Source organism: Ochlerotatus camptorhynchus, unplaced genomic scaffold (assembly GCF_037179485.1).
Source record: "Ochlerotatus camptorhynchus isolate MF236.1 unplaced genomic scaffold, CSIRO-AGI_Acam_v1.1 ptg000220l, whole genome shotgun sequence".
Lineage (NCBI taxonomy): Eukaryota > Metazoa > Arthropoda > Insecta > Diptera > Culicidae > Ochlerotatus > Ochlerotatus camptorhynchus.
The window spans coordinates 5,567,816-5,582,483 of NW_027040710.1; the positions used below are offsets into that span (position 1 = coordinate 5,567,816).

Here is a 14,668-nt window from a genome sequence, read left to right on the forward strand (position 1 = left end):
TTTCAGCAGCTTATATGGAAGGAAGGCGATGACAGTATGTCTTCGTTGCAATCTCTCGATTCAGAATATGGCGCTAGGTATCAGAGGGATTCCAGCTTGGATTCACGCCTTTCCGGTGGTTCAACTCAAAGTGACATGCCGAGAATGAGAAAGAAGAAACGTGGTCTGATGGGTAAATTGCGCAGTTTGAGTTTGACCAGGGGTAGCAAGGGTAGCGAGAGTGATTTTTCAGTGAGTTTATACTGATTCAAACATCTATTGTTATAACTGTTCTAAATAAGCGGTTCCCACAGATTCAAGGATCCGACTCGGATCTCAGCATGGCGGGTGATATTCGTTCCAGCAAGACCAACCTAAAGGGAAAGCTATCCGGAATGTTCCGAAGGGCGGGATCATCTTCCCGGGCGAACAGTAGCGAAGCCCTTGATCGGGAGTTGCAGCGCCCAGTTGCAATTCAAACTTTAGGTAATGGACCCAATGCGGGAGTGGCGGGACAAGGAATACCGCCACGGCCAGTGTCCGGCAGCACGCCGCATTTAGCAAGAGTAAGTTTTATTGATCAACATTACATCCGCATTTAACCAAAATTTCTACAGCAGACTGGAAAACCTCCCACTCCATCGATGGCTCCCGTGCAAAGAAGAAGGGTGGTCGGATCGTCACAACCCGGAGCACCGAGTTCGGGGACACTTCCAAAGTAACAATTTGCAAAAAGGCACTTTTAGTTGATATTCTAAAATAAAGCTATCTCAGACAGAATTACGCATAAATTATTTCATCCTACTGATAGGTAGACCATCGAGATGCACCAATATTATTCAGTTTTCTAGTTGTTATTGTAAAAAACAATTTGTTGAAATGCAATGAAAATAAATTTATTGGAAAAAAAGTCTCTGATACACTTAGGCTGGGACGGGACTTGACAATCGAGCTTCTCCCTATTCTTAGTGTTTTTGTAGAATGCCCTTCGGATAGTTGCGCGTGGTGTTTGACGGAGTTGACCAATGATGCCAGGAATGTAATTTTATTTTTCTATTTTAATTTGGATTTTATTTAGAGTTACTACCGCAGTTTAACAGCTTGTACATAATGTTTGTTCAACACAATAAAAACAACGATACACAAACAAAAATATCCATCGCTTAAAACACGCAGTGCACTCAACTTTACAACTTTCCTTTCGCAAATATAAACAATTAACAACGCCATCGACGTCAACATTGATTCCGGCATCAGTGCCAGCCAGATTGATGCGATCCCTCTGTTATTTTTATTCCACGATTGCTACTGTCAAATCGACCAATCAGAAACTGGCTCGGATTTGACAGTAAATTGGCTCGAAATCGCTACCCGATTGTCAAGTCCCGTCCCAGCACTTAGGTACCTTTTGATGACTGCTGACAATTGCCGTTCGGACTGCGTTCAGGTTATTGCAAGAAAGTGCACCTGTATTTATATTGAATACTCAGACATTCTTTGAGTACTTCTACAGTTGTAATTGAGAGCTTTCTAAGTCTGTTCCATTTTTGCATTAGTATTAGTTACCTCTATGGTACTATCTTCGGTCCCAAGCTAATCGATGCACCCCTCGAAACATAGGAAAATCCACGATCCCCTCATTTTATCTATCAAACTTTCATAGCGAATCAAGACAACCATAGTGTAGTACTAGAATTTCGACTGAAATTGGGTACGTTAATCGATTTGCTTGGGACCAATAGGCTAGTCAAGTAGTGAGCCAATTAAAATCGTTAGTTTCCACCGGTTGCTATTACTTCGACAACATTGATCTAAGAAGAAACAGTCATGCTCGATTGGCTCCCGCAAGTGACAGGTCAAGCGTTCGTACAAAAAGTCTTTCGTTTCGAGATTCGTAATGCGACCCCAGAAAAATACCATGGCTTTTAAAAACTGCTCGAAAACTGATTAATAAAAAAAGAAATGGCCACTTTGCCGAGCAGTTTTGGCGTGATTTTCTACTACCGATTTCCCAAAATTGGACCAACTAATTTTTATTTTTTTATGAAACGCACATATGATGGCCACTTTTCTCGTGGTTCTAGAAGAAAAAATCTCAAAATAATGTTTTATTTCAAAGTTCGAGTGGTAGCAAACGTCATTTTAACTGCTCGAATGAAGTGATTAATTAATACATCATTCTAGTACTGAGGGAGCAGTTTCGCATGTGCACCCTGTATCGTTTGACAGCTTAATTTTTATGTCGTTCAGTGACGCGAATGTCAAAGAAAGAAAAACAAACAGCGCAAAGCGAAGAAAAAATAAATTATTAGCATCTTCATCGCGGTCGTCGCGAAACGAAATTAGAGTTTTTTCCGTTTTAAATAGCGTCGTGATTGCCAATAAAATAGTGAATCCCAGCTTGGCGTAAAGTGCATCCCGTGGTGTGTGAATGCATTCGCGTACGCGAATTGCAGTGAATCGAAAGGGAGAAGAATCAATATGAGTGCTACTTCGTCGCGAGTGAAATCCCGGAAGGTCCGTTCCGAGCTGAGTGTTTGTTTTGTGATAGCCTGCTCGGTAGCGGTTCTACTGGGGCACAGTGGCTGCAATGGCGAATCTACCGACATTGAGTTGGACGCCAAGGCCAACAAATTACACCAGATCGACAGTCTGAACCTGCTGCTCTATACGTTTCTCCTGACCCTGACGGTTCTGACGATTTGGCTGTTCAAGCATCGACGGGTGTCCTGGTTACATGAAACCGGACTGGCTGTCATCTACGGTGAGTCACAGTGTTACGTTACAGGCTCCTCTTACGTGTTCTTTGTGCCATTGGCTACTGATAACAGGGGCATCCTTTTTTGCGTTTTTTTTCACGTCTCGTATGTTTCATTATTATTGGCAAGGGTATAATCGCTAATGACAAAATCGATTTAATACCAGTATGATGAAGGTCTCGGGTTCATAAATTTGAGCAATAGAAGCTATATCTTTTGATAGTGGTAATAGTAGGAATAGAAACACAGGTTCAGATTAGAGACCATATGGTAAAAATCCTCAAGCGAGACAATTATCAGTTTGCAAGTTTGGATTATATTTCACTCAATGTTTGGATGCTCGTCCCTGTTCATTGAATATGACCCGTCGTTAGGGGTTTTTTTCTTTTTATCAATATTGTGTAGGATAGGAAGCGTGCAGCTGATTGCTGACTAAGGCATTATTATTATGTTCTGTTAAATATCTGTTTACACAATCGTTTCTGCTTGTAATGCATTTGTAGTACCTACATACATACAAAGTGTAAAACAAATAAAGGGTAGGAAATCAATCGCGGTGGTATTTGAAGGATACATCGTTTTGAATGGTTTTGGTAGTCGTGCTCGAATACTTACTGTGATTTTACTTAAAGATCCTGAATTTATTGATATAAATTAATATAAATAAATTCAGGCTTTTTAGTTTTACTAATAACGGAAAATCAATCGTGACGTTAGAAATCCACACTTTCTCTCTCTCTCTCTCCATTGTCACCTGTTAATCGTTTTTTAGCGGAGATATTCGCGGTAACTAACTAGAAGCGTGCCTCGGTGGTTTTGGTATTATCAGATCTTGACACTTGATTTATTACTTTGCGTATTTATTGACCATGAGGGGTTCGGTGTAAGTTAGATTGGATCCTCTAATGTTAAGTGTGTTGAAAACGGTGTCAATTTTTTTTAATTGTCTTTTTAAGTCTTTGAACTATTCTTTGACTGTAGGTAATGGAGTGCAAAAAGATCGTTAGTCGAAGAAATTTACACCAAACCAAATTGTTTGCTTGTTTGTACATAAGGACGATACCTGAATTATCAATTATGTCACCTGAAATTAATTATATATATTACTGAAATGAAACAATCAATTCTAGATTTTTCAAGCATTTTACAAATAAGACCCTATTTTCTCGAGGTTGTAGAAGAACAAATATTAAAATATTGTTCCACGTTAAAGTTCGAGTGGTAGAAAATGTCATTTTAAACTGCTCGAATGATGTGATCCATTGAGAAAAAAATACTATCTGGACCACTTTCGCCACAATGTTTATGCTTGTGTGACAATTTTGCAAAAATTGCAAAAGAGTCGTGTCCTCTGAAAATGAAGCCGATTTATAAAAACATGTCATTGTGCTTAGATAAATCATACTACGAATATTGATATTATACCGTAAAGGCTCGAAATCTGGACACTTTTAGAAGCTGATTATCTCTACCTAATATGCTCAAAATAGTACTTATTTATTATGTTGCTTCATCATTTTAAATAGTAAAATAAATGTCCGGGTTAATAAACCGCACTACCGTAAGCATTAACCACAAATATTATCGATACGCCACGGCTCAATAAGGGACCGCCTTGATCAACTTCGACCAAATTGGGAACCATGCGATAGTCTGTGCCAATGCAGCTCATCTGCCAAGTCCTTTCGGATTCTTTTCCCATATAACTTCAAATGGTTTGTGCCAAGTCAGTTTCTTACCAAATGAGTTTAAATTTTGGGAGGCTAATCAGGCAATTTGGAACCGCACAATGAGCAGCAGTCAGCACGAAACGTTCCGTTATCAACTATCTGCATATTTCCAATCGATCGTACCGGACCGAGTCGTCCAGCCATGTGAGGAAACTCGGTTCCATTTACGCTAGTCTCATTGTAGACGGCCAGGGGGCGACCCCGGCGTAGTGGTTAACCTCTCACGCCAAAGTCACGAGTTCAAATCTCACCCCCGTCACGAATGACCCAAGAGTGTTAAAGTGACTATAATAAAAAAAAAAAGTAGACGGCCATCTGATGTTTGTCTACACTGCGCCGGTGGAATCGAAAATGGCTGTCTTTGTAAAAACAAATCATAATAATTCGTTTCATGTGTCATTTATGAACTTTGGCAAACATCAGCCTTATACTTTTTATATGGAAAACCATATTCATCCTATGTAACCATATAATTTATATGTGCGATGATAATTTTACAAGTATTTAACACGTGTGCTTTTCTGGATAGTTTCTGTTTATGTGTAGACTTATGCATATTTTGTATGTGTAATCCTCAATAAAAGTAGGAATTTCCATACGTGAAGCATTAAAACGGTAAGATAGAAAAACCTCAACATTCAATAAACGTTCAACATGTAGGTATTAATTAAAAAAGGATACAACATGGTATAATTTTATTGATCAAAATCCAAATATCAAATGACCCACCTTGAACGGTAAAACTAGACAATAGTTTCGGTAGTTTTTGAGGAAATCTTAAGACGCTATAAATCAGTAAACTGGTTTCGGTAAAACCGGTTTATCAACCCCACTAGTTAGTCTTCGCTATAAAAATAAGCTCCTAAAACAGTATCAGTAAATTGACGTCACTGATCTTCCTCAACCAGCATTCTGGTTTTGCAGATTCCATTATCTCTTCATTTTAGCTTAGCACAATTCCTACCCTAGCAGCTATATAACTGGTGAGCAGTATTAGAGTAGATTGTCCTGTAGGAGGGCTTTTACAGTTTAGATTTAGAGTTTATGACCGCATCAAGGCGTAACATTTGAAAATGGCACAAAATCTTTTGTAAATAAAATGTTTAAGGGCCTTTACGCGCGAACCGAAGTACGCCCACGCAAACCAATACCACTATCGGAAAGGTGAGAATTTCCCCTACCCGATTATGTTATTGGTTTGCGTGAACTATTTCGGTTTGTGTATTCTGATTTATTTTGATTTTTTTTAATTAACATAAAACATACTCCAAAGGCATTTTGAGGATTCCCCTGTGACTTCTTTCATGAACATTGAGAATTATTCCAAGAGCTGTAAGACTTATGTACGTCCAGGTTAGAGGTTGATGGTTCATATTCAATGTAAACAGGCCTAATGCTAACTTTTAAGCCAAGTTTATTTATTCAACTGATTGATCGTCAACATGTAACAACTCCCTTCTCAACAAAACCGCAAATTGCAGGTTCTACTTCGCGATTCTTGTACCGTGTAATTTCATCGCGTCATTTTATAGCCAGAACACAGAAGTCCCGTTTTCCATCCTTGGTACTGCACGTACTTCCAATATAAAGCGTCTTATTCTCGTAGGTCAATGTCTCTTGATGGGGTTTGGATGTTTCGGTTTTCAGTTTGAATACAAACTGTTCTATCCAGGGGATCAACGGTGCTACATTGGTCGTAATCAGCGGACTGTTCCGTAAGCATTAACCGCAAATATGATCGTTTCGTCATGGCTCAGCAGGGGGCCACCTCGATCAACTTCGACCAGATTGGGAACCAAGCCATAGTCGGTGCCGATGCAGCTCATCGTATTGCCTACACCCAACCGGTGGATGTAAGATTCGCTTACAATTATGTGGGATTCATCATCAGAGGATGTAAGTGGAGACCGCATGAACCGAGGATGCGATATACCTAGCTGCGGTCTTATGCAAGAAAATTGGAGACCGAAAAATGTAGAGTGTATTAGTGAGGTAAATTTATTATGTCGAAAAAAAAATAGGAAAAAGGTTGCCGACTGAACTCGAACCACGAACGTTGCGATTATCAGACCTGTGCTTTCTCCACTGCTCTCTCCATGCTTCTGAATAAGGATAGCCTAAAAGCAAACAAGAAGCATTCCTTTCCTCTCACACTCGACTTCGTATGCTTTTTCTGCTGGAGAGATTCGCGGCTAGGGTGTGCGTCGTTCTACCATGTTATACATAAAAATCAAGGCAAATGCTTACTTGTGTAGGTGAAAGCACAGACAGAACACGAAATAAAAAAGGCAAAAAACCATTACATCGCCTGTAAGGTCAACTTCTAACATTCGCTGCGATGTTCATGAACAGAGGATGATAGGAAATGGAACTAACATTCATTGTAATAGATTTTTGGTTTGCGTGTAGTCCTTGCGGAAATTTAGAAGAATACTCTATGTCGCTGATTATTGCCTGCTCATCACCACGGGACTTCGAAGGAAGGTAGATTTGAATTGTTTGCAGGTATGGTGATTTTGGTGTCCTACAGGAGAATGTCTCCGGTGTTATCTGGTGACCATGTATAGCACTAGGATATCGAAGACATACGAACACAATCCACTCCGCTACGGCTACATACCGATCAAGGCCGAGAAGAGTTATATCCTTGTAGTAAGATCCTTGCTTGGGGATGTATTTCTATATCCACTATTTCTGCCCATCGATCTATGATAGAAATTCTAATAGGCGATTCCCTTTGAGAGTTGGAGGTACATCGTGCCGATGTGATGACAACATTGTAGTCTACAAAAGTGCCTCCACATGCACCATCTATCCTAGAATTCTTCCAATGCAGGTTAACTCTACTAAAGTATGGATCAACCTCTTCTGTTTCACCTGGCATTTGCCGATGCACATTCGGTTGCATTCACTATGGTGAGCCATGCTTTCAGTAAATCTGGACTACTCTGCACAGCATATTCAGTACCTCGAACCAATCGTATGGATTCACTTCTTTCGACCAGTTACATACCGGACATACCCCTGCAGTTAACCTGGATTGATATGACCACTTTAAGGCTTCCGTTCCCACAACAAAACAATCAACAACATACTCAACTTTTTTCTCAACTCCACCAGTGCTAGATCATTGTACTTTTGGCGTGATTTACGATCAGGATGCTTAATTATCCGTTTTATTTTGAACTGTTGTGCGATCGTCAGTAGTCAATTCCAGATGGACGTCTCGCAATCGAACCAAATCCGGAGGGTTTCTAGACAAATAACGCCTCAAAATGTGGTAACAAACGTTTGAACAACTTGTCACACTCCTACCTTTTGTCAATAGATGGGAGCAATGAGCAGCAGTCAGCACGAAACGTTCCGTTATCAACGATCCGCCACACTTATAATCGATCTTACCGGACGGAGTCGTCCAGCCAAGTACAGCCATGTGAGGAAACTCGGTTGGATTTACGCTGGTTCCATTGCAGACGGCCATCTGATGTTTGTCTACGTTGCGCCGGTGAATCTGTCCCGTAACGGGGGTAGATCACCTCTAAGTAAAACATTATCGTTGTACCATCTACCACTGACATTATAGTCCTAATTACTTCAAAATAAGATGGCAGGTTTGTATAGTAATCAAGAAATACACCTTAGTCTTTGTTACGTTTTACGCCTTGTAGATTGTGACAAACCTTGGACCACCAAAGATCTTGAAATTAGGAAAAACTGTATTACCTTCTGTTTAACTATTACCAAATATTAAAAATTAAAAATATGGTCTGCTTCCCGAATTTCCATATGTTTCTGAAAACACGCAACAGTAATTCCGGTGACAAAGGTGACCAAAGCCATTCGCACATTATTTTTTAAGCGTAAAATCAATTAATAAGTTTTGTGAAATAAAAGGTATGGCATACAGTAATAGCTTCCTCGTGCATTCTCACACGGCGAATGAGAACGACCCAAGTTTGCCTCATTTTTTCCTGTCAAAACTCTTTAATCTGTCGGAAAATAAGGAAAATTAACGGAAATTTTACTCAGTCTAGGGGTAGTACCAACAGACTGAGTAAATCCAATCTTTACTTTTCTCATATTCAGGAATTTGTTCCTGGACTAACCTGGAAAAGCCTGAAAAAATATGAGGCAAAATTACTCATTGCGGAGTTCCTGCACTTTATGTGATTTATGAGTAAGCTAAACTCAAATTTGTATTATTTTATATTCAAGGGAAATCGACGTTTAAAGTCATTGTTTACATTTGGCAGATGGTCCTTTTCACATGTTGACCTAGTTACTAGCTTCCTCCATCATACGTAAAAAAAACGATAAAGTTGAGTGCAAATAACAAATAAGACTGCTCTTGCTAGGAGACGGGTTTGCAGCATTAATTCGGAAGACAGAAATACTGGAAGGGCCTTCATTTGACCTGGAACATCCTGAAACTGCGCAAAACGATCGAAGTCTTCTTGTTATTTTGCAGCAGATTGAAAAAAAAGTTTAGATATTTCTCCCAATGCTTCTAAAACTCAACTTATAATATTTCCACATAAGCCCAGTGCTTTCTTTTTCCCTCCTCTTGGCTAGTTTTTTAACCTGGACGTTGGTGGGCGGGCCTAATCTTATGCTTCATAGTGGAGCGTTGGAGACGGTTGGTTTAGATCCAGCATCGTTGGCTCATGCCGTGACAGAATAGCGTCATGAGCATGCGATGAGGACTACTGAGCAGAGTTAATGTACACGTGCATCCATCCCGCGTGACAGAGACACGCTTTCTATCAGATCTTAGGTGCCTGGTACATTTCAAGACGAACTATTTCGCGTCTCTTTTTTGTTCCTACGTGCCTCATTCGTGTCACATGTGCTATGTCTCTTGAGTCAAGCTCAGCGAGCTCCAGGGAGATCGGCAACGTACCTACGTCCTGCGTGCATGCTAAAAGTGGCTGGTTGGTGATAAAGAAAACAACGGAGAACTGTTGATCGAGTAGTCATGTCAAATTCTCGTGTTGCTGGTACAGCTGATTGATTTGAATCAGTTGGTATTCAGTTTTTTGAGCGTTGAAAATTTGCGGTTTTATAGAAGTATTTCAAGCGGAAGATTACGAACCAATTACCGGCGGGGTTATTTGTTACCGATCCATGCGCACGGAATTTTCATCGTTCAAAATATTGATTTTGCTCCACCAAGTTCAAACAAATTCAAATCAGCTCCTGATCATTCTCACAAAATTTAATCTCAGTAGGATGCGAACTCATTCTGCACTTGGCCCTTTGTAGTTTATGTGGGAATTGAAAAATTGAACGTTAGGATAATTAGCTATAATAGGACATAATGGGACAAACAATCCAGGCTATTATGTCATAAGGGCAAGATGCAGTGTTGCCCTGAAAGCAGCCGATCAATCCTACCAGAATGTTATCAACTTGGAAATTAATTAATCACTAATTTTCTTGAAATTCAATTGAAAAGTGGTTTTCAACAAAGTTGTAGCTGGGAAAATTTCACGTAGGGGGAGGAGGCTCCGATGGACAAATTTTCTTATAGTAATTCCCATATAAACTTCAAAGAGCCAGTGCAGAATGAGTTCGCCATCAAATTAGCAATTTGGGTGATTGATCAGCCTGATTTGGAACCGATTGAGCTTGGTGGATCAAATTGAAACCATTATATAATGAAAAGATACTTTGCAGCTGGCAGCGAAACAATAGTTCGGAGGGTCCTTTAAAACAATATCTTCGTTATTGAAATTGATTCGAGTGACTTCATCCAGCAGTATTTTCAGCCTGTCAAGCTGTAGCCGATAACATCACTAGTTAATTCAAACATGTACTTAAATTTGAGAACTGTTCAAATATATTTAGAAAAAAAAAAGTATGCTGTGTTGGTCCAATCTAGTAAAGGGTGTACCGTTTAAAATCCACACACACACTCAAATTGCTCTAACTTTTGATCCTTTTGGTAAAATTAATTGAAATTTTGCGTAGACATAGTTTAATGGGTATGGTAACCTGAAAATATTTTGAGAAATAAGAAAACTAGGTGGTAAGTTTTGGGATGAAGCCAACATATTTGTCACACTCAACAGTCGGTATCTGAATCGAAAACCATGTTTTCCAAAATGTTTATTTAGTAGGCTGAATATCTTTAAAGCTCTGCGGAGCTGAAGGACTAAGCAAATATTGCAATGGAGATCTAAATCGGATTCCTATATTTTTTGCTCGAAACGCATCGAATCTCGAAAGATCCGCAAACCGTTTCTGCCGAGCATGCAGGGCTTCGTTTTTGCATGCTTTATCGGTCTCCTGCAATGCATTTTTTTTTTTTTTTTTTTTTTTTTTTTTTTTTTTTTTTTTTTTACACAGGGTGGAATCTGCTCCCAGACACCTGAGAAGATAACTCAGGGTGTGGGGATGGGAGAAGTAGCTCTCCCGACCCACTAAACCTTACCCTGTGCTCTAGGCCCTTGCCCTCCCCGGAACCGCCCGAAAGCATTACGTCATGGGAGGGGGCCGGTTGCGCTATGGCGCATCACTAGGTGTTGTGTCCGACGTGACACTCGCTACTGCACAGTGAGCAGCTGTGCAGGGCCTTCCTCTTGTTGCTCGCTGTTCGTTGTTCGCCTGAGTTCTAGAGCAGACGTGATAGCCAGCCAACTGTCCAGGGCCCGTACAGGACAGATGTGACCGCTTACCAGCTGCGTGTGCTAAGCACTCTAAGAACCCGGCGTCACTCCTGCCTTTGCACAACGAGGGTTTGTGCAGGGCTTCTCAACCTCCTCTTGTTGTTCGCTGTTCGTTGTTCGCCTCGGTTCTAAGCAGACGTGATAGCCAGCCAACTGTCCAACAGGGTAGCTTAGGACAGATGTGACCGCTTACCAGCTGCTTGTGCTAAGCACTAAGAACCCGGCGTCACTCCTGCCTTTGCACAACGAGGGTTTGTGCAGGGCTTCTCTGCGGTAGTTCGTTTAGCCGCAATATCTCTCCCTTGGGTTCGATAATTAACGTTTCCAGGGCACACCACGAGGAGGCGAACTACTTCATGCCCCTCCTACAATGCATCTACTGGCTTTACAATGCACCTACAGTCACTACACCAGGGTACGAACTGCTATCCTAGTTGCAAGGAATTTTGTAATTATTCAAGAAACTTCTTGGATCTTCAGGGAACTTTTTAAAGATTCAGGAAACTTTCTTGAATTTTAGATTTTTTTTAAGTTCACCTAACTTTGTAGAAGCTAACCGAACTTCAGTGAACTTCGTAGAGTTTCATCGAACTACTTCGGTAACTCTTTTTCTACGCACCTGAAAAAGTTATTTGACAGCTGACATTTCATACACCTTGCAGCTCGTAATTGACAGTATGGGCTGAATGAGGCTATTCATGCTGTCGCTAATGTGATCAATAGCGCTTATGCTTTGTTTGACACTAATGTTCCTCTAACTATTTTCACTGGAACACTGTCCTAATTTTGAATGATTCTTTGGTATTATTATTTAATATTTTGTTTTATGCATTAAGACAAACATATGTCAGATAAATCATGAGCTAAATTTAGTGAAATTATTTGAAGTTCTGAGATCTTGGAAAAATTAATAAAACTTCGTAGAAGTGGATACGTCTATTAACGTCTCTTTAAACTGTTCCCCTACAAGAGGAGAATTTAGTTCATTCGAGACGGTTCGTAGAAGTGGCTACTTTATACAAGCTAAGGGATCTCCGTAGGTTTGATGTCAGGAAACCTCTTTATTATTCAGTGACCTTTTTAATAACTTCAGAGCACTTTGATGAAATCTCATGGACTTGAAATAGTTCAGATAATTCCGCACAAATTCAGGAAATTTCTTAGACTTCATAGGAACTTCAGGGAATTTCGTAGAGATAGACGACTTCAGGGATCTTCGTTTCAGTTTAGGGAACTTCATAGCGATTTGTCAGAAATCTTAAAAAGCTCAATGAACTTCCTGAAGATGCATAAGTAACAAGATATTCTTTCAGATATGCCCCCTAGACAGCCAAGAAGTATTAAAATACCAGCATTGGCTGATGTTCTTCTGATCTGAATTAGAGAGTTGCTAAAAACAAGGATGACCTAAGAATGTGCTGAAGTTTTTGAATATCATATTTTTTTCAAATTGATCGATTAACTTTCAACACGGTATTTTCCAAATGTATGGTTTAATATACTCTGGCAATCCGGCGAGCGGATGCGACAAGATTTTGAATCATATTCCGGTGCTGCGCCGATTCTGGTGGCAACATGTTGATTTGATTGGTTGATCTATTGAAGGTTGTAGCGAAGGTTGTACGACTTTCTGGTCAACCGTTTGTTGTAGCGAGATGGTGGCGCTTGGTGGTTGCTTTGTGGAATTGGTCCCGATACTCACTGTTGGTATATAAAGGCAAGGTCGCCCATTATCGAACCGAAGAGGTTATTTCTTCTTAGCGATTAAGATGCCATCGAAACCCACAGAGCAATGGTCCTTGACGTCCATGTATAGTTGACTCAGAAGCCACATAGATCGTACCGTGCCAACCAGAAAACGATTTGAAGGAACGGAACAAAACGTCGGTAGACTTAATAATTGGAATTGTAAATATATCACTGCACTGGTTTACATGCTCATCTGAGTTAAAGAAAAAAATGTTCTGCATAAAATTCTTCCACCCAGTGACTTACCATAACATTGCTGCATTCGTACCATTCCGATATAATCTATTCAAATTACGTAACATCCCTTCTAACAATGCATACCAGTTGTGTTGCCGATGCATGGTTAAATTACGTTGAACATTTGTGAACGTCTTGCAGCGGTCAAATCCCCGTTCTAAACAATACACTTTTTGTAGAATTTGTGTCCATTACATATTTTGACAATAACGTGACAAAAGATGTTAGTCATGCAAGTGCATTTAAGTGTTGAACCGGAAAAAAATAAACAAAGAATATTCTAATTGACCGACAAATGAATGGCTTTGGCTATTAGAGGATTTCAAGAATAAAAGAACTGCAAACATATCAAGATTAACAATTGAAATGGCCTCAACTCCATTTTGTAAACACACCTTGTAAGGTAATTTTCTCGGAAATCGAAACCTACATTCGCAATCCTAAACCACAATCGGGAAGAGGAGAACCCGACCTGTTCATTCTGTTGTTTTGCATTGGCGGACTTTGGTTCGCGAGAAAATGGCCTTACAAGGTTTGTTTACAAAATGGAGTTGAGGTCTTTTCAATTGTTGGTCTTGATATGCTACCTTTCCTCTAAAATAGGAATGGTTTGTGGTAACGCATATGAAATGTCGGTCAAAGCAACCAAGTTTCAACAGCGTATATTCCGTTTACCTACACCTTCCAGAACTTAGAGCTTTGCTGTTCTAGCATTAATCGTAGCACATGAGATGAGGCACATGAGATCAGCGCGAGCCTCGCGCACACCAGGATTTTTGGGTGTCGCATTTGTTTCTCGCTCGTATCTTATTCTCGCGTGTCTCTTTCTCTCTCGTCACATGTTGTTTTCGTTGCGACGGGAGACGGTTTGTTGAGAGTCTCGGCAGCACATTTTTGCACGCACGATGAAAATGTAACTCTGCTACTGAGCTTCCCCTCTCTGATGAACCATTGCATAAGATAACCAAAGTTCTAGCCTGAAGTGATAGTATCACACTTGTTACTACTTTATTTGAAAGCCGCGTTGTAGTACGCTTACGTATAGGCACTGACGTTGGGTGCGATACTGGCGGGTTTTGCCGCAAATCACTCTTATTTTATTTATTTTTACGCAGATAGATTTATTTGGGTTTGCAAGGGAATTATACTATTAAAATATTTCAGAAAGTGCCCAACAGTGCTCCTTCTACTTGCGTGACAAGCTTTCGTTGTTGTTTTCATTGAGGTGTTACTCAGGGAACAATATCAAACACCATTTTTGTACATGGTATTGCAACTAATCTTATATGTGCTTCATTTTGATTTGGGATAAGTGTTTGAACTATGGCTCGGGATTTCCACTGTGGCGTGCATCTATTGTGACATAACCATACGTATTTTTGTGGTGCGACATAGTCGAAGCGTGTGAGCGTAGTTGAAGCATATACCCTATGTAATTTAAAAATTAGCTAGGAAACTAACTTCAAAGTGAAGCATTTTAGTCACTTGAAGGTGTCACCTGGGACGAACTAATATATATTAAATATAGGTCAAAGTCAGAAACAAC

The 14,668-nt window shown here is 40.1% G+C and overlaps 2 protein-coding genes across 11 annotated transcripts in view; both read left to right on the forward strand.

The window, feature by feature from the left end:
• Window positions 1-849, forward strand: part of LOC135703708 (uncharacterized) — a 36,003-nt gene extending 35,154 nt beyond the window's left edge. For 3 of the 4 annotated variants that reach the window (XM_065224990.1, XM_065224993.1, XM_065224991.1), the window contains 3 exons: window positions 7-231; window positions 294-545; window positions 597-849. In XM_065224990.1, the coding sequence (XP_065081062.1) occupies window positions 7-231; window positions 294-545; window positions 597-701 (582 nt within the window). In that variant the 3' untranslated portion in view covers window positions 702-849. The remainder of the gene's footprint in view (window positions 1-6; window positions 232-293; window positions 546-596) is intronic. The other variant, XM_065224992.1, reaches the window with a different exon arrangement.
• A 1,416-nt stretch (window positions 850-2,265) lies between these two features.
• Window positions 2,266-14,668, forward strand: part of Nhe3 (Na[+]/H[+] hydrogen exchanger 3) — an 84,146-nt gene continuing 71,743 nt past the window's right edge. For all 7 annotated transcript variants that reach the window (XM_065225019.1, XM_065225021.1, XM_065225020.1 and 4 more), the window contains exon 1: window positions 2,266-2,743. In XM_065225019.1, coding sequence (XP_065081091.1) covers window positions 2,461-2,743 — 283 coding nt within the window. In that variant the 5' untranslated portion in view covers window positions 2,266-2,460. The remainder of the gene's footprint in view (window positions 2,744-14,668) is intronic.